The sequence below is a fragment of the Nerophis ophidion genome, linkage group LG22 (assembly GCF_033978795.1).
Source record: "Nerophis ophidion isolate RoL-2023_Sa linkage group LG22, RoL_Noph_v1.0, whole genome shotgun sequence".
NCBI classification, from domain to species: Eukaryota; Metazoa; Chordata; class Actinopteri; order Syngnathiformes; family Syngnathidae; genus Nerophis; species Nerophis ophidion.
In genome coordinates this window covers 24,124,768-24,143,644 of record NC_084632.1, presented here as the reverse complement: position 1 = coordinate 24,143,644, position 18,877 = coordinate 24,124,768, and the positions used below count along the sequence as shown (strand labels likewise).

At 42.2% G+C, this 18,877-nt stretch overlaps 1 protein-coding gene across 1 annotated transcript in view; it reads left to right on the top strand.

The window, feature by feature from the left end:
• hmcn1 (hemicentin 1) overlaps positions 1-18,877 on the top strand; it is a 245,247-nt gene that overhangs the window by 187,393 nt on the left and 38,977 nt on the right. The window contains exons 70-91 of the mRNA XM_061883572.1: positions 827-908; positions 1,004-1,140; positions 1,214-1,355; positions 1,428-1,572; positions 1,652-1,779; positions 3,165-3,321; positions 3,495-3,616; positions 3,735-3,899; positions 5,781-5,888; positions 5,978-6,115; positions 8,217-8,351; positions 8,553-8,822; positions 8,894-9,084; positions 12,148-12,361; positions 14,301-14,438; positions 14,518-14,708; positions 14,800-14,881; positions 14,963-15,232; positions 15,303-15,473; positions 15,542-15,712; positions 17,642-17,812; positions 17,906-18,076. Of these exons, the coding sequence (XP_061739556.1) occupies positions 827-908; positions 1,004-1,140; positions 1,214-1,355; positions 1,428-1,572; positions 1,652-1,779; positions 3,165-3,321; positions 3,495-3,616; positions 3,735-3,899; positions 5,781-5,888; positions 5,978-6,115; positions 8,217-8,351; positions 8,553-8,822; positions 8,894-9,084; positions 12,148-12,361; positions 14,301-14,438; positions 14,518-14,708; positions 14,800-14,881; positions 14,963-15,232; positions 15,303-15,473; positions 15,542-15,712; positions 17,642-17,812; positions 17,906-18,076 (3,499 nt within the window). The remainder of the gene's footprint in view (positions 1-826; positions 909-1,003; positions 1,141-1,213; positions 1,356-1,427; positions 1,573-1,651; positions 1,780-3,164; positions 3,322-3,494; positions 3,617-3,734; positions 3,900-5,780; positions 5,889-5,977; positions 6,116-8,216; positions 8,352-8,552; positions 8,823-8,893; positions 9,085-12,147; positions 12,362-14,300; positions 14,439-14,517; positions 14,709-14,799; positions 14,882-14,962; positions 15,233-15,302; positions 15,474-15,541; positions 15,713-17,641; positions 17,813-17,905; positions 18,077-18,877) is intronic.

Genomic DNA, 18,877 nt, shown 5'->3' with positions numbered 1-18,877 from the left:
AAAATTATTAAACTACATACATAATATCCTGTAATTTGATTTTGATATGTATTTTTCTATCTTGATAGATTGAAAATGAACACTAATGAGTTGACTGATATAAATTATCACATCATTTAGTCAGAAAATATAAATGACGACAAATAAAGATAGAATACTATTAACAGCAACATTTAAGTGTACAAAAAAACCTTAGAATATGATTTGTACAATTTCAGAATGTGACTGTTCTATTTTTAAACAAAGAAAATAATCTGACGTTGTCTTTATTTTTAAGTTATCATGTCATGATTTTACCAGTCCGGCCCACTTGGGAGTAGATTTTTCTCCATGTGGCCCCCAATCTAAAATGAGTTTGACATCCCTGCCATAGTTCGTCCTCTCAATGAGACATTTGAGTCCAAAAAGCATGACGGAGTCGACCGATGTAAAGTATGATGCTCATTCTGCAGGAAGAAGTTTTCTTTTTACAGAAACACTGAAAAATACCACATTAATAGCACAAATGCAGTAACAGGTCCACATTAATGTGGACATTTTTTGTTTGATTTAACATACTTTTTTGTTATTTTGAACTTGATAATGTTTACAAGATATCATGACCACGATTAGTGCATACAGTATATGTTCACTTTTTTTTTTTGCGTATATTTTCTAAAGCAAAACAAAGCACAATTAATAAAAAATTATACGCAATCATGATTAATCCAAATTAATCCAAATTAATCCACAATGAGCCTATGATTAATCTGATTAACATGTGTAATTGTTTGACAGCTTTAGTTACAATACACATTTTAATGCCATATTTTCCATTTTGATTCAGTTGGAGGACACTGGCAGATACAGCTGCTTAGCCAGCAGCCCAGCGGGCGATGATGACAAAGAGTTTTTAGTCCGGGTGCATGGTAGGATTTTTCATTTTAACATTTATAACTTTCCAACTTCACACTTAGACGGAGATGTACATCAGTGTGCTTTCTTTGCTTTGTTTTTGTATCAGTTCCTCCCAACATTGCAGGGGAGGGCATTCCCCAGGACATGTCGGTGTTGCAGAATAGACAGGTGACTCTGGAGTGCAAGTCGGACGCTGTTCCATCTCCGACTCTAATCTGGCTCAAAGATGGTCAACCCCTGCAGGTTAAAAATTGGGCACATTTATTTTTATTAGACGCTTTTTCCCCTGTGCATTAATGACATGCCTGCTGTGCAGGCGTCTGCACGGGTGCGTGTTCTCTCAGAGGGTCGCTACTTACAGGTCAACATGGCGGAGCTTAATGATGGGGCTCAGTACACCTGCGTGGCCAGTAACATCGCTGGCCAGACCACGCGACAGTTCAACCTGACTGTCAATGGTAAAAGTATATTTTTACAGTAAAACATCCATCGGAAAAGTAGACATGACTTAATAAAACATGTCCCTTCAGTGGCCCCAACAATTAAATCTGGCCCTCAGACAGTGTCAGTGCATATCAACAAGTCAGCTGTACTGGAGTGTACTGTAAGCGGTGTACCGGCACCTCGCGTCACTTGGAGGAAACATGGAGCCATATTGGCGGGAAATAACCCCAGGTATTGTCTTCTTTTCTGAGTGATAATGTCTGTTGTTTACACCTCTACAAAAAATTATTTTTTTCACTTATAAATGTAGGTACACATTTATGGAAGACGGCTCGTTACACATCCACTCTGCGCAGGTGACCGACACCGGCCGCTACTTGTGTATGGCAACAAACCCCGCCGGGACACAACGAAAGAGAGTAGATCTTCAAGTATATGGTGGGTAATACAAAACCCAAAACCAGCGAATTTGGCACGTTGTGTAAATCATAAATAAAAACAGAATACAATGATTTGCAAATCCTCTTCAACTTATATTCAATTGAATAGACTACAGAGACAATAGATTTAATGTTCGAACTGAGAAACTTAATATTTTTTTGTTAATAATCATTAACTCAGAATTTAATGGCAGCAATGTATTGTAAAAAAGTTGGCACAGAGGCATTTTTACCACTGTGTTACATGCCTTTCCTTTTAAGAACACTCAGTAAACGTTTGAGAACTGGGGAGACCAAATTTTTATGCTTTTCAGGTGGAATTCTTCCCCATTCTTGCCTGATGTACAGCTTAATTTGCTCAACAGTCCGTGGTCTCCGTTGTCGTAGTTTAGGCTTCAAATTGCGCCACACATTTTCACTGGGGAACAGGTCTGGACTACAGGCAGACCAGTCTAGTACCCGCACACTCTTACTATGAAGCTGAAATAAGCAGGGGCGTCCATGATTATGTCGCTCGGATGGCAACATATGTTGCTCCAAAACCTTTCAGCATTAATGGTGCCTTTACAGATCTGTAAGTTACCCATGCCTTGGGCACTAATACACCCCCTACCATCACAGACGCTGGCTTTTGAACTTTGCGCCTATCACAGTCCGGATGGATCTCTTCCTCTTTGGTCCGGAGGACACGGCATCCGTGGTTTCCAAAAACAATTTGACTCGTCAGACCACAGGAAACTTCTACACTTTGCATCAGTCCATCTTAGATGAGCTCGGGCCAAGCGAAGCCGGCGGCGTTTCTGGGTGTTGTTGATAAATGGCTTTCGCTTTGCATAGTTGAGTTTTAACTTGCACTTACAGATGTAGCGACGAACTGTGGATACTGACAGTGACATTGTTGCAGTTAGGGCTGTTAGGTGCTTATTTTGTGCTATTAATCACAAAACATTATCGCAATAATTAGTTATCAACATAGATTAATCTATAATCTAAGATAAATGATTTTGACCGTACATTCTCCTTTACCTTTACCGTGGATACACCCAAAAAACGGAGCCGGTTGCTATATGGTCAGTGATTAGGTCAATGCAAAGATGAGTGAAGAGACCCTCTGACTGGTGAGCTCCTATCAAATAGATGTCATGTATTCAAGTAACACACTTAAATTTTTTTCCCATATGACATTCTGACAATAACATTGCATTTGTGTATATTGGGGTTGTTTTGAAGGTTGAGTTAAAGTTCTCCAGCAAGTGAGTTAACTTATTGTGATTAACCGAAATGCAAACATGTGATTACTTTGATTCAAAACATTTGCAATCGTTTGACAGCATTTCAACTTTGTCCATAACTCAGAAATGTGTTTGTATGTGTATCCTGCAGTGCCTCCCTCTATCATTGACGGCCGTACCAACGTGACGGTGACAGTCAATGTTCAGACCACCCTCAGCTGTGAGGCCAGTGGCATACCCAGGCCATCTGTGAGCTGGATGAAGAACGGTCGGGCCATCAATACTGACCAAAACCAGAATATGTACAGGTTGATTCAGGTTTTCTCCTTTTTCTGTTTCTTTATCCAAAATCTCCTAATCCCACTATTGCACCTTATTTCGTAGGATTAAATCATAACCTTGCAGCCTGACTAATTATCTGCAATGTAATGTAATGCTATTACTGACAAAGACTAACTTTAGCTGGTTTTACTAATTGCAGATTACTTTCATCTGGTTCACTGGTAGTGATCGCACCCACAGTGGAGGACACGGCTTTGTATGAGTGTGTTGTCTCCAACGAGGCAGGAGAAGATTCTAGAGCCATCAACCTCACTGTGCAGGGTGAGAGGCATCATCATTTCTATTACATCACATTTATGTTACACAACATACATTACGTGTCAAAACTACAAGACTAATTTTAATGTGGCTGTTTAACGACCGCGGCCTGTCGTCCTAGTTCCGCCATCAATAGCTGATGAACCAACAGAGCTGGTTATCACAAGGTTGTCCCCAGTGGTCATTGCCTGTAGTGCATCTGGCGTACCGGAGCCAACAATCCACTGGAGCAAAGATGGGGTCAAGCTGCCTGAACAGGGGCAAGGATACAGCATCCTGAACTCAGGTTAGTCAGTGTCACAACAACTGAAAATCATTGAATTATTTGCTGGCTTGTATTTTTCCCCCCATTTTTATATCATTGTCAGCTAATTTTTTGGTAATGTGATGGGTCACACCTTTGGTGCAAACAATGTGAGTTCAATTCCCAGTTGTTGGATGATGGATCTAGAATACATATGTGTAATATGTCGTGTCAAGAAGGGGATCTGTCATAAGTATGTAGCCAAACAAATCACAAGGTTGATCCGTTGTGTCGACCCAAAGGCCACTTTAACAAAGGGGAGTCCAAAAAAATTAAGTAGTTACTGTTCTTATGGCTTTTTCATATTGTGCATGCTTTTATTCATTAAACACATATAAACTCAATGAGGTGCATCTACGGTGTGTACTTTTAAGACAGAGGTCTTCAACATGGGGTTAAGGGACCCGTAGAGAAGGGCTATTCAACTTGTGGCACCAGGGGCCAAATCCAACCCGGGTTTAGTTCAAAACTCGGTAGACATTTTTGCAGCAAATTTCTAAAACACTAGAGTGCTCCGGTTGTATAAAGGAACTTGGAGCACTGTAAACACATTGGCAGATCCTTCCCTTGATATTTTAACCTTACTAGCAGACATAGAACATGTTATTTACATGACTGATACGTTAGTCGCCTTTGAGCGGTCCACACTGGAAAATAACTAACATTAACATCATAAAAAAATAAAAAAAAAAATAAAAATAAAAAAAATATATATATATATATCTATATATATATATATATCTATATATATATATATATATATATATATATATATATAGATATATATATATATGTGTGTGTGTATATGTATATCCAATCATCCATCCATTTACTAACGTTTGTCCCTCTATACATGGTATAGTACATGGTATAATATATGATAACATATACAGTATACAAAAAGTTTAATACAAATATTATAAATATTACATGGATAAGTTAATGACAACCTAAGATTGAGAGACTAATACTAGAAACATGAATAATTAGATTAGAAAACATCCATCCATTTTCTACCGCTTATTCCCTTTTGGGGTCGCGGGGGGCGCTGGCGCCTATCTCAGCTACAATCGGGCGGAAGGCGGTGTACACCCTGGACAAGTCGCCACCTCATCACAGGGCCAACACAGATAGACAGACAATATTCACACTCACATTCACACACTAGAGCCAATTTTAGTGTTGCCAATCAACCTATCCCCAGGTGCATGTCTTTGGAAGTGGGAGGAAGCCGGAGTACCCGGAGGGAACCCACGCATTCACAGGGAGAACATGCAAACTCCACACAGAAAGATCCCGAGCCTGGGATTGAATCCAGAACTGCAGGACCTTCGTATTGTGAGGCAGACGCACTAACCCCTCTACCACCGTGAAGCCGAATAGAAAACAACATTAAAAAAAAGTAAAAAAATAGGTGATCAGTAAAATGTCTGATTAAAAAGGTGTATATTCAGCTTTTTTTTTTTTTTTTTAATCAATGCTCTCTGCAATCCTGAGGCTCTCTGGCAGACTTTTCCACAGGTGGTGACCATTGTGGCTCACTTTGGGTCTTTGTTCTGGTATTATGGTAAACCTAAATGGCCAGTCCCAGAAGATCTCAGGATCCGCAAAGGTTGATACGGTAAAAGCAGGTCAGATAGATAAGGCACAAGGCCAAGAAGCTGCTTGATATTTCTGATTCATTAAAAAACTTTAAGGTGGTTGTCATAGAAGTAAACAAGGTAGGGGTAGGAATTGAACATTCACATCCTCTATTAAAACATTATAATAATTGTTAATTATATGTCCTTAATATTGTTATAATAATATGTACTCATATATATGTACAGGCTGGAAATATATACATTTTTTCTATGCGCTCAGGTCAAGTAGAGATAACCTCAGCTGACCTGAATCATGCAGGACGCTATTCCTGCACAGCAAAGAATGCTGCAGGGTCCACCCACCGTCATGTGCAACTCACAGTACACGGTACAACTTTTATTTTCCAGGATGCTCCTTGACTCCTGAGCCTGTTTCCAAATACTACGATGATGATGGTTTCTTATTTATTTCCTTAGAGCTCCCTGTGATCCATTCCCACCCATCCACCCAGGATGTGATACTCAATAACGCCATTGTTCTGCCCTGCAGAGCCACAGGCTCACCGAGGCCTACGATCACCTGGCAGAAGGAGGGCATTAATATACCCACCACAGGTAACCACGGTGTGTATGTGTGTGCGCGTGTCTGCGTGCACGCGTTCACGCAATCATGGGTAATCCTTAAAGGTGCCAAATGTACTAATGTGGCCAGAAATGGTACTGCAATCACGCTCACAATTATGTAGTCCCCTCCCACTGTCCATGACTGAGCTTGCCAGATACGCAGTGGAATCTGGATCCTACTCCAAGGAATTTTAAATGGCAATCGATGAGTCCTAAGCTGGAGGTTTCTCTTGTTTATGCTTCTTGCAAGATGGTTTACTGAGTAATTATGACACATTTCACTGATGTTGATCAACCAAATGTATTTGTAAAGTTGAGCAGCAATATTTTAGTCGGGAGTCGGGACAGATTGCTGGCATTACCCTGCTAAAATGTCTAGTTTGACCGCACGGACCACCATCGGAATAATTATATACATAATAATTAATAATATGTTATATGTCGCATAGGCCTACTTTGATGGCAAGCCAAGGCCAACAATAAAGTTACCACTACATTTCGTTCAGCATAACCCCATGTTGCATCCAACCTGACGCACTGCATTCTCTTCCATGTACGCACGGTAGGGAGTAACGGGGGTGTATATTGTAACTTCCCAGAAGAGTTAGTGCTGTAAGGGACTCTGGGTATTTTTTCTGTTGTGTTTATGTTGTGTTACGGTGTGGATGTTCTCCCGAAATGTGTTTGTCATTCTTGTTTGGTGTGGGTTCACAGTGTGCTGCATATTTGTAACAGTGTTAAAGTTGTTTATACGGCCACCCTCAGTGTGACCTGTAAGGCTAATGACCAAGTATGCCTGCATTCACTTGTGTGTGTGAAAAGCCGTAAATATTATGTGTCTGGGCCGGCACGCAAAGACAGTGCCTTAAAGGCATGCCCCCAATAATGTTGTCTGGGAGAAATTCGGGAGAATAGTTGCCCTGGGAGATTTTCTGGAGGGGCACTGAAATTCGGGAGTCTCCTGGGAAAATTGGGAGGTTTGGCAAGTATAAGTAACTGGGAGACGCAACTGCTCTGTACTTCTCCCTACGTTCATGTACCACTCCGTACAGCGGCATTTTAAAATGTCATACATTTTACTTTTTGAAACCGATACAGATGATTTCCGATATTATATCTTAAAGCATTTATTGGCCGATGAATATTGGCAGTCCGATATTATCGGACATCTCTAATGTCAATACAGAAAGTAGGAAATCTTTACATGTAATGCATTATATTGTGCCAAGCAAATACAACCCCATATGTGTTTGATGCACATACAGTACCAGAAACTGCAATTAGCCGTGCTAATATTGGAACACATTTTGTCAGTGTATCTGTATATTGAGAACGAAATAGGCACGGACACTACCCATATCCATATAGGTTTTATTTGTCGAAAATATACTTTTCCCTGTCAGTTGGATGACACATCGACCTACAGGCTAACGGTTCCTTATTTCCCCCGTTAGCCTGTATGTTGATGTGCCATGCTAAGCATTAGTTGCACAAACATACTATCTTTGTTGGACAACGTCATAGACTGTATTGAACAATATAGTTTACATATGAAATGTCCATTTATTACAAGTAATAAGAAAACGTAAATCCCTTACTTACCTATCAAGGAGGAAATTTGCAAATTTGGCGTCAGATGAAAAAATCTTCTCCGCCTTCAATAGTCTCCATCTTTCAAAGGCATCCTCGTTGTGTTCCAGGCTTTGTCATGAATAAGTTGAGAATCGTAACGAGGCATTTTAGATTTACTAAGATCTGACATGTTTAGTAACTTTACCAGTGGCAGTAACCATTCGAAGAGGGCGGTGCGTAACTGGCCACCTGGATGTGACACACTCACAGACTTTCTAATTGATCAAACGGTGGAGGGCGGGGCATCGAAATGAAAACAATAACAATATTTTGGGGCCGTAAATATAATTTTGAAGTGAGCATATTCCGAATGAATTACCGTTATCAGTTATAGAGGTATTTGAAAAGACGGTGATTTATTAATGCCGTTTGACATATCAGGGCCATTTAATGATGAGTTGACATGAAATCATTACATATGGCACCTTTTAATCAAGGAACGTTTTGTGCTTTCTGACAGGTGGACATTTCACAGTACTACCTAATGGAAGTCTACAGATCACCAGGGTGTCCGTGTCCAACTCTGGAACGTACATATGCGTGGCTCAAAACCCTGCAGGGACTGCGCTTGGCAAAACCAAAGTCAGAGTACAGGGTAGGTTGTGCACTGTTCGCACACTCAATACCAGCTACTGGCTGAAAGTACCAATAAGGTATTATCATCAAATGTATTGATATCATTGCTATTTAGTAGACCTCATAATTCTGGCAATCCGTTGTTCCGTTCAGCATTCCATTTTCTTCAGTCTAAAATGGATATAAACATGTATTCTGATGTTAGCATTATGCTCTGCAGTCCCTCCTGTCATCAGCTCAGAAACCCAAAAATACACGGCACCTGTGGATTCCTCTGTGACGCTACATTGCCAAAATGACGGCGTCCCTGCCCCATCTGTCGCATGGCACAAAGACGGGCAGCCCCTGACTGAATCTGTACGCCAGCGTGTGCTTGGTTCAGGCTCCCTACAGATCGCCTTTGTCCAGCCAAGCGATACGGGGCGATACACTTGTACCGCTGCCAATGTTGCAGGAACAATGAGTCTGGAGATGAGCCTGACTGTACAAAGTGAGTTTCCATGAATATAAGTTATACTATTCATATTCATTGCAGATAACTCATAACTGTATCATTTTCAGTTCCTCCTTCAATTCTTGGTGTTGAGGAAGAAGTGGTTGTGATGGAAAATAATCAAGCCCAGCTGGGATGTGTGGCGAAGGGGGTCCCTCAGCCGACACTCTCTTGGGAGAAAGACGGTGTTCCTCTAGGAGATGGTACTGGGGAGTACACCATTTTGCCTTCCGGGGAGCTGGTTATTGATACTGCTCAGGTGAGCCCTGTAACTCAATGTAATGTACAGTGGAAGCTTGACTTACAAACCCCTCATTGTACAAACTTGTCGATTTATGAACCATGGAGCTAAGAACAATATATGGTGTACAACCTTGTCTCAATGTGCAAACCTATTGTCCACACATTGTGCCCCTGCAGTGGAGCCATTTTGTGCCCAGCAGCACATCCATCGATCTCTCTTTGATCTCTCATTCAGTCAGCAGTCAGCGGTGTTGCCATCAACTACTGTGCTTGTTTGTGTTTAAGTGTATTTTTTTTTTAGCCTTTTGATAGCATTTTATGGTTTTGCTAGCTCAATGTGAGTCCAAGAAAGCAATGGACAAACGATGTGTGATTTGAAACATCCAAGAAGTATCCACAGCATTGTCGACATCGCCCCTCACCCCCTCGTCCTGTCTTCCGCTGCACTCCAAGAAGATTAACTGTCAAGCTGAAGTGGATTTCTTTTTATTCCTATTCGTTGAAGCAACCTGGCTGTTAACGTTAAGTAGTTTTGGGATTTCAAACTGTGAGTGCACCACAGGGCTAGTGACAGTGTGTGCATGTTGGCTGCATACGAGGAGGACAGTTCAGTTTCTTTTTATTCCTATTCGTTGAAGCAACCTGGCTGTTAACGTTAAGTAGTTTTGGGATTTCAAACTGTGAGTGCACCACAGGGCTAGTGACAGTGTGTGCATGTTGGCTGCATACGAGGAGGACAGTTCAGTTTCTTTTTATTTTTCTAAAGTTGATCCATCAGGGGCAGCACGGTGGAGAGGGGTTAGTGCATGTGCCTCACAATACGAAGGTCCTGAGTAGTCCTGAGTTCAATCCCGGGCTCGGGAACTTTCTGTGTGGAGTTTGCATGCTCTCCCCGTGACTGCGTGGGTTCGCTCCGGGTACTCCGGCTTCCTCCCACCTCCAAAGACATGCACCTGTGGATAGGTTGTTTGGCAACACTAAATTGGCCCTAGTGTGTGAATGTGAGTGTGAATGTTGTCTGTCTATCTATGTTGGCCCTGCGATGAGTTTGAGACTTGTCCAAGGTGTACCCCGCCTACCGCTCGAATACAGCTGAGATAGGCTCCAGCGACCCCAAAAGGGACAAGCGGTTGAAAATGGATGGATGGATGGATTGATCCATCACTCCCTTATGTTTGTTTGATATACAGTACTGTATACCGCTTTATATTGTATTCAAAGTGTACCTTTACTAAAATATTGACTTTGGTCGAAGCTGGAAGCCATTATTGCATTTACATGGTGTTGTAACTTATGGGTTATATAGTTAATGCGTGATGATAATTAATAATTTGCATACTTGATTTAATTGCTGATAAAATAATCTATTATTATTTACAGTTAAATATAAATTGATTTAATTTATACATGTATTTGATATTGATTATTTGAGAAACACTGACACTGAATTGAGTTGGCTAACCAAACGTTAACTAAAAAACTGCATGTTCCATAATTCTTTGCGGCAAACCAGACGTTAGAAAGTGCGGGAGTCGGTGCGTTGTTGTTGTTGAGTTTGAGCATTACTAGCCTGCGGGTGAATGAATGAACGACAGATGATAACAAGCTAAAAAGATAATTTTGTACCAGTGACGTGCGGTGAGGTTCATGGCTGGTGAGGCACTGACTTCATCACAGTCAGATTTACAAACATACTAACCCTTAAGAGTATCTAATTAACCATTTGATTGGCAGCAGTTAATGGGTTATGTTTAAAAGCTCATACCAGCATTCTTCCCTGCTTGGCACTCAGCATTAAGGGTTGGAATTGGGGGTTAAATCACCAAAAATTATTCCCAGGCGCGGTACCTCTGCTGCCCGCTGCTCCCCTCACCTCCCAGGGGCTGAAAAAGGGGATGGGTCAAATGCAGAGGAAAATTTTCAACACACCTAGTGTGTGTGACAATCATTAGTACTTTAACTTAACATTAACTTTACACATACAAACTGTAGCACACAAAAAAGCACATTTAATACAAAAAACATGATTATGGTCTTACCTTTACTTGTAAATGAAGTCCATGCGCCGCTCCTTTTGCACAAAAGCATCGATAACTGGTTTATAGAAGTCTTCCTTATCTTTCTTCAGTTTTAAAAGTCTCTCTGTCTCGATGGAGATCTTACTTTAATTATTACCTCCTGCTTCGATTGAAAGTCCAGTTTAGAAAACTGGTTTATTTTAGATATGTAATTCTTCCTGTTAAAAGGCCAGGCGAGAGGAAAAAATAAACGATCGCTGCTAACTATTGCTGCTTGTTGTCACTTTTTCTGCAGTCGAGTAGTCGCAAGAATGAGCCCTGGGATCACTAGCGCCCTTTACCACAAGGAGGCGGAATTACTGCGAGCCTCACCCAGTGCGTCTTCGCAGCCGTTTTATGATTGCTCAGCACAAGAAATACGTTACACACATGCAGTTGTTGACAAAATACGCTGTACATTATATACCTCAGCTAACTAAACTATGGAAATATATAATATAATTCATATAGCAATACGGGCTCACTGCACAGCAGGTCAGCAGTCAGCCGAGTCATTGCGCAATCCATGGTGAGGCTCAACTGGCTGGTGACTCACCGCAAGTCTCTTCTCAGTATTTGAACGGCAAATGTGAAAATTTTGCGATTTTGAATAAAAATAATCTAAAACTGGTGAAGTTAAATGGAAAATAACTTTATAGTATAATCACTGGATACATATAAGATTTTTTTTTTTTTTTTTTTTAACATTTTTTCTTTCCATGATGGCACGTGAGGCCCCGCCTCACCTGTCTCCCCTAACTGCACGTCACTATTTTGTACTGATTTGTGTGCCCATTTTTTTCTTATGTAAAGTACCACTTTCTTTAAAAATTTCCGAGGTCCTGTCCAATACCTTGATTGTAGTTAATCTACACGTTGTTTCTTATGGAGAAATTTGCTTCAATACATTTAAGAGCCCTGTTCAAGAACTATATGTCTGTAAATCGAGGTTCCACTGTATGTTGTAAATGCTATATTGTAGTTTTTAATCAAATCCAACTCTTTGCCACCACCTGTACCAGCCTGGGGATGCAGGCAGTTATACATGTGTTGCCACCAATGAAGTGGGTCAGGACAGTCAGACAGTGACCCTGTCTGTTCATACTCACCCTGTCTTCACTGAGCTGCTTGGAGATGTCTCCCTCAATAAGGGAGAGCGCCTCCTACTGGCCTGTGGAGTTAGTGGCATCCCCACACCCCGGATTACATGGACCTTCAACAACAACATCATTCCAGGTATGGGAACATCTTTTTACTACGACACTTTGGCGGATGCTCTTTTTAAACCGCACGTCAAAAATGTTAGTGATCAGGGGATATTCTCAGTGACTTTAGACATTGCAAATGTTTTTTGAATAAAATCCCATGTGACTTGTTGTGGAAAACTGTCCTGAAAGAAATTAATCTTTAATCTTCATCTTTTGTTGATGTGAAGGTCTGATGTTCAAAATGTTGTTCTGCTAACTTCATCTACTAAGCTTGTGCGCAGAGGATTGCGTCTCTCAAAAGAGCAGAATAGAAAGTGCAATTAATTTAGCGTGCTTTATATATGCAGAATATATGCTGATTATCCGGGCAGCACGGTGGAGAGGGGTTAGTGCGTGTGCCTCACAATTCGAAGGTCCTGAGTAGTCCTGGGTTCAATCCCCGGCTCGGGATCTTTCTGTGTGGAGTTTGCATGTTCTCCCCGTGACTGCGTGGGTTCCCTCCAGGTACTCCGGCTTCCTCCCACCTCCAAAGACATGCACCTGGGGATAGGTTGATTGGCAACACTAAATTGGCCCTAGTGTGTGAATGTGAGTGTGAATGTTGTCTGTCTATATGTCTTGGCCCTGCGATGAGGTGGCGATTTGTCCAGGGTGTATACCGCCTTCCGCCCGATTGTAGCTGAGATAGGCACCAGCGCCCCCCGCAACCCAAAGGGAATCAGCGGTATGAAATGGATGGGATGGATGGATGGATGGATGCTGATTATCCGAACGCTCACAATACAAATATAACCATTAAACACTTGCAAAGTGATTCATCAGGACTGAAACTTGATTGTGATAGCTGTTTTATGTCTATATTTAGCACATCTAGAAAGTATGTGCAAACTGGCACAGTTACCCATCTAATGGATGTGAGAAAAGAGGTGAACACACTGCAAAGACAGACGATTGAGAAAAGTCCACCATCCGTGTGCATGTCAACATATTTGGACTGTTAGGGAAAAAAACATAACTAATTGTCTATTCAGCAATGTAATTGTATAATTTTATGACTGCTGGATGATGTAAGAGTGTTGTGTTGATGACTGTTTCTGTTGTTAGTCTGGACTAGGGACGTAACGATAAATGGTATTAGTAATAACCGTGGTAAATATTCCGATAGTGTTTCCGTTTTAGATTAAAATTATCGAAAAAAACGTGACTGATAACTACACTTTGATAAACTCATGAACTGACTTGCGGCAGCTCACTAACCTAAATGCTAACATGAAAACAAAATACATTGTATTTCCCTGTTTCAAGCTAACATGAAAACCGGAAACATTGTAATACCCCATTAAAAAAACGACATAATTCAATCTGAATTTATATAAACACATTACTGTCGGAGAAACTAAACTATTTAATCGAGCGGGATAGCTTGGTTGGTAGAGCGGCCGTGCCAGCCACTTGAGGGTTCCAGGTTCAATCCCAGCTTCTGCCATCCTAGTCACTGCCGTTGTGTCCTTGGGCAAGACACTTTACCCACCTGCTCCGAGTGCCACCTACACTGATTTAAATATAACTTACATATTGGGTTTCACTATGTAAAGCGCTTTGAGTCACTAGAGAAAAAGCGCTATATAAATATACGTCACTTCACTTCACAACTGTGCACATTGAACCTACAAGCTTTGCTCTCTTTCCACAGAGTGATTGATATATACTTAGAAGAAAGCAAGAGGGTTTTTTACCAAAGTTCGCTGAACAGAGTAGGGAGGTCGCCACATAGACTACCAGGAGTAGTAAATGATACTACATTTTATGTGTTACGCACTTTTCATTTAAATACATTTTACATGCTCTTTAGCACTTATTTGGATCTCAGTACTGTAGATCAAGCCCAAAGTATGTAATGTAGCAATTAGTGTTGTGCAGTTTTATACTATATTACTTTTAATTGTATTTTTTATTTGTCGATACAGTCGTTCACTATGACCACATGAATGGTCACAGTGAGTTGGTGATCGGGAGAGTGAGTAAAGAGGATGCAGGCACTTACACCTGTGTGGCAGAAAACCCAGTTGGAACCATCAAGTCTCTGGGCTTTGTCTATGTCAAAGGTAAAAGCTCATTGCCATCTCAGCTCACAAGTTGATAACAAACCAGACGTGCCTCATACTTTCCTTGGTCCGTGTCCAGAGCCTCCCATCGTTGATGGCGACCTTCACTCCAATCGCATCGAACCTCTGGGCGGCAACGCCATCCTAAATTGTGAAGTTCGGGGAGAACCACTACCTACCATCCAGTGGAGCAAAAATGGAATAAACATGCAGATCAACAACCGCATCCGTCAAATGGACAATGGTTCTCTGGCCATATATGGCACTGTGGTAAGAAAACACTTTTATATTTTATTTTATAGCAAAGACAGTTCTCGGTCAGTACTGCATTTTGTGCGTGTTTTGTTTGAATTTTGCACAGAGCGAAGATGCAGGCAACTACATTTGTGTGGCGACAAATGATGCTGGTATTGTGGAAAGAAGTGTCACGCTCACCTTACAGAGTAAGCTGAGTGTGAAAGTGATTTTCATGTTTGTGCCATGAAAATTGTCAACGTGAAGACCAAATTTGAAAAAAATTTCAGGCGCCCCCACCATCATAGTTGAGCCTGTAACATCGATGGTGGATGCCGGCACTACAGTGGTGCTCAACTGCCAGGCGGAGGGTGAGCCAATCCCTGTGATAGAATGGTCCAGTCAAGGGCGTCCACTTTTGGGCAGAGACCACTTCTCCACTCTGTCCAACGGGTCCCTCAGGATAAAGAGTGTCCAGAAAGAGGACACAGCTGAATATGAATGTGTGGCGAGAAACCTGCTCGGATCTGTTCTGGTTCGGGCTGGGCTCACTGTTCAAGGTAAGTTCTTAAGGAAAGAAATGTCTGACAATCACAAACAGATGACATCAATGTACTTTTAAAATTGTAGTCCATGGGGGCTACTCAGAGTGGGCCGAGTGGGGCCCTTGCAGTCTGACCTGTGGGGTTGGTTCTCAGAAGAGGCAGAGACAATGTAACAAACCTCTGCCGGCCAATGGAGGGCGCCACTGTGCAGGATCAAGTATAGAGACACGCAGTTGTCAAGGGAAGCCTTGTCCAGGTAAAAGAGCTTAACTTCACATGAATAAAACAGAGCAAACACCACTAAAGATTTGGATTTTTTTATAGTTGATGGTAACTGGTCCGAGTGGTCGTCATGGGAAGAATGCTCTCGGAGCTGTGGTCAGGGCAACAGAACAAGAGTGCGGACTTGCAGCAACCCGCCAGCTCAGAATGGAGGAAGGCTATGTGAGGGGAGGGCTGTTGAAGTCATCATGTGCAGCGTCCGACCTTGTCCAGGTAATAAGTTCATTAAATGTTCACACTAAACTGTTGAAAAAGAGATGGGCACTTTTCAATCAATTAATCGTTAATCACAAGTGTCTCAAAGGGCGGCATAAGCCACAATGACCCCCTGTGCAATGGATGTCTAGTGGATCCAGTTAATAGTGTGAGAGTCTAGTCCATAGTGGGGCCAGCAGGGGATCATCTTGAGTGGAGACAGGTCAGCAGCGTAGACACGTCCCCAACTGATGCTCAGATGAATGGTCCACCCCGGGTCCCGACTTTGAACAGCTCGTGGGTCATCTGTGGTCACCTAATAACCTCTCCACGCAGGAGAGAGGGGCAGAGCAGAAAAGAGACGGCAGATCAACTGGTCTAAAAGGGGGTCTATTTAAAGGCTAGCATATACAAATGAGTTTTAAGATGGGACTTAAATGCTTCTACTGAGGTAGCATCTCTAACTGTTACCGGGAGGGCATTCCAGAGTACTGGACCCCAAATAGAAAAGGCTCTATAGCCCGCAGACTGTTTTGGAGCTCTGGAAATCACTACTAAGCCGGAGTTCTCAGAACACAGATTTCTTGCCGGTAGTTCTTAGAACGCAGATTTCTTGCCGGGACATATAGTACAATACAATCAGCAAGATGGGTTGGAACTAGACCGTTTAGTATTTTATACATAAGTAGTAAAACCTTAAAGCCTTTAAGAATTTGTAAAATATTTATATATAGATTGTGGGCCAACAAGCTATAGTGTGTACCTATGGTGAAGAACTCACTCTTTGTACCAGGGCTCTTCAAATGGCTGACCGGGGAACAAATCAGTTCAGGTCAAAACATTGAGGGACAAACATTTTTGCAGCGAATTCTCAAAAACACTAAAGTGATCCTGTTGCTTAGAGGAACTTTGACCATTGTAAACATGTTAAATGGTAATGGTAAATGGGTTATACTTGTATAGCGTTTTTTCTACCTCCAAGGTACTCAAAGCGCTTTGACACTATTTTCACATTCACCCATTCACACACACATTCAAGCACTGATGGCGGGAGCTGCAATGCAAGGCCCTAACCACGACCCATCAGGAACAGGGGTGAAGTGTCTTGCTCAAGGACACTACGGACGTGACGAGGTTGGTAGAAGGTGGTGATTGAACCAGGAACCCTCAGGTTGCTGGCAGGACCACTCTCCCTGCTGCACCACGCCATCCCCAAATATTATATTGGCAAATCTTTGCTAGCAAACATAGAACACTGGGCTCCAAAACCTAAGGCGTTTCTTAAAAGCACCCCTTACAATTTTTTTGTGGGGTAATATAGTTTAGGTAACTAGGCTGTTGTTGCTGCAGGTTGTTTACTTCAGATGCAGACATTTGTAGTTATACTAGTGGTGTTCCTCTAGGTTCCTTTTTAGGTCGTGTCTATTTCATTATTTGGGCTATTCAACTGGTGGCCTGCGAGTTCAGTTCAAAAAGCTTGTTTCACATCCATCCATCCATTTCCTACCGCTTATTCCCTTTGGGGTCGCGGAGGGCGCTGGTGCCTATCTCAGCTACAATCGGGCAGAAGGCGGCGTACACCCTGGACAAGTCGCCACCTCATTGCACAGAAAAGTCTTAAAAACCCTAAAGAGCTGTCATAGAGATGATCTTTGACTGGTTTTGTTGCAAAAGGTCTTTAAAAATAGCAGAGCATCCTGTGACTGCAGAAATTGACCAAACCGAATGTCTAATATGGAGGACATTGATACTATAGAATATAAATAAATAAATAAATGGGTTGTACTTGTATAGCGCTTTTCTACCTTCAAGGTACTCAAAGCGCTTTGACACTATATACAAAGAAGACTTTTAGTGAAGCGAGATGTCCGGCTCCCTGGTCCTTAGCCGTCTAGAAATGTGCCCCACAAAATAATTGTTGAGCATCCCTGCTTTATACCAACACAGTGGCAGGTACCTGGGGGCCTTGGCTACCTTGGAGCCCTTGCAGTGAGACCTGTGGAAAAGGTATGCAGACCAGAATCCGGTTGTGTAACAACCCCCCTCCAGCATTTGATGGGTCACCGTGTGAAGGCACAGACACTCAAACACAGGTGTGCAAGGAGCGACCGTGTCCTGGTGAGAAAGTTTTTGTTAGCTTAGCAACATGTTGTAGTGAATTCAGTTTTTTTTTCCAAGTATGTCATTGACTCATCTAACTATATTCGCTAGTGGATGGGAAGTGGTCATCGTGGGTGAGCTGGGGAGCCTGCAGTGTTTCCTGTGCGGGCGGAACGCGACAGAGAACCCGACAATGTGCTAATCCCGCCCCGCAACATAGTGGCAGGCAGTGTGAAGGCAACGACGTGCACATTGACTTCTGTAATAGCGACCCCTGCCCAGGTGAGTTCAAAGCATTCTTGCCAACCCTCCCGATTTTCCCGAGAGACTCCCGAATTTCAGTGCTCCTCCCGAAAATCTCCCAGGGCAACCATTATCCCGAATTTCTCCCGATTTCCACCCGGACAAGAATATTGGGGATGTGCCTTAAAGGTACTGCCTTTAGCGTCCTCTACAACCTCTCATCACGTCCGCTTTTCCTCCATACCAACAGTATGCCGGCACAGTCACATATTATATGCGGCTTTCACACACACTTAAGTGAATGCAAGGCATACTTGGTCAACAGCCATACAGGTCACACTGAGGGTGGCCGTATAAACAACTTTAACACTGTTACAAATGTGCGGCACACTGTGAACCCACACTAAACAAGAATTACAAACACATTTCGGGAGAACATCCGCACCGTAACACAACATAAACACAACAGAACAAATACCCGGGAGCCCTTGCAGCACTAACTCTTCCTGGACTCTACAATATACACCCCCGGTACCACCAAACCCCTCCCCCCTCAAACCAGACCCTCGCCCCCCACCTCAAACCCCCCAGCACCCATCTCCCGTATTCGAAGGTCTTAAGTTTGACAAGTATGGTTCAAAGTGTTATTTATATTATTGTATTAACCAACACAAAACAATACAAATTGACCTAGGTGTGACAACAAAGTATATTGTACAGTGTTAGCTCAACTTACGAGCTCTAATTTGCGAGCCTACGCATTTGAGCAATCACGAGTTAATATAGTGTTACGCGTTACGGTTCCTGCTTTTTGTACACAAGAAACAAACATAAGTTTTG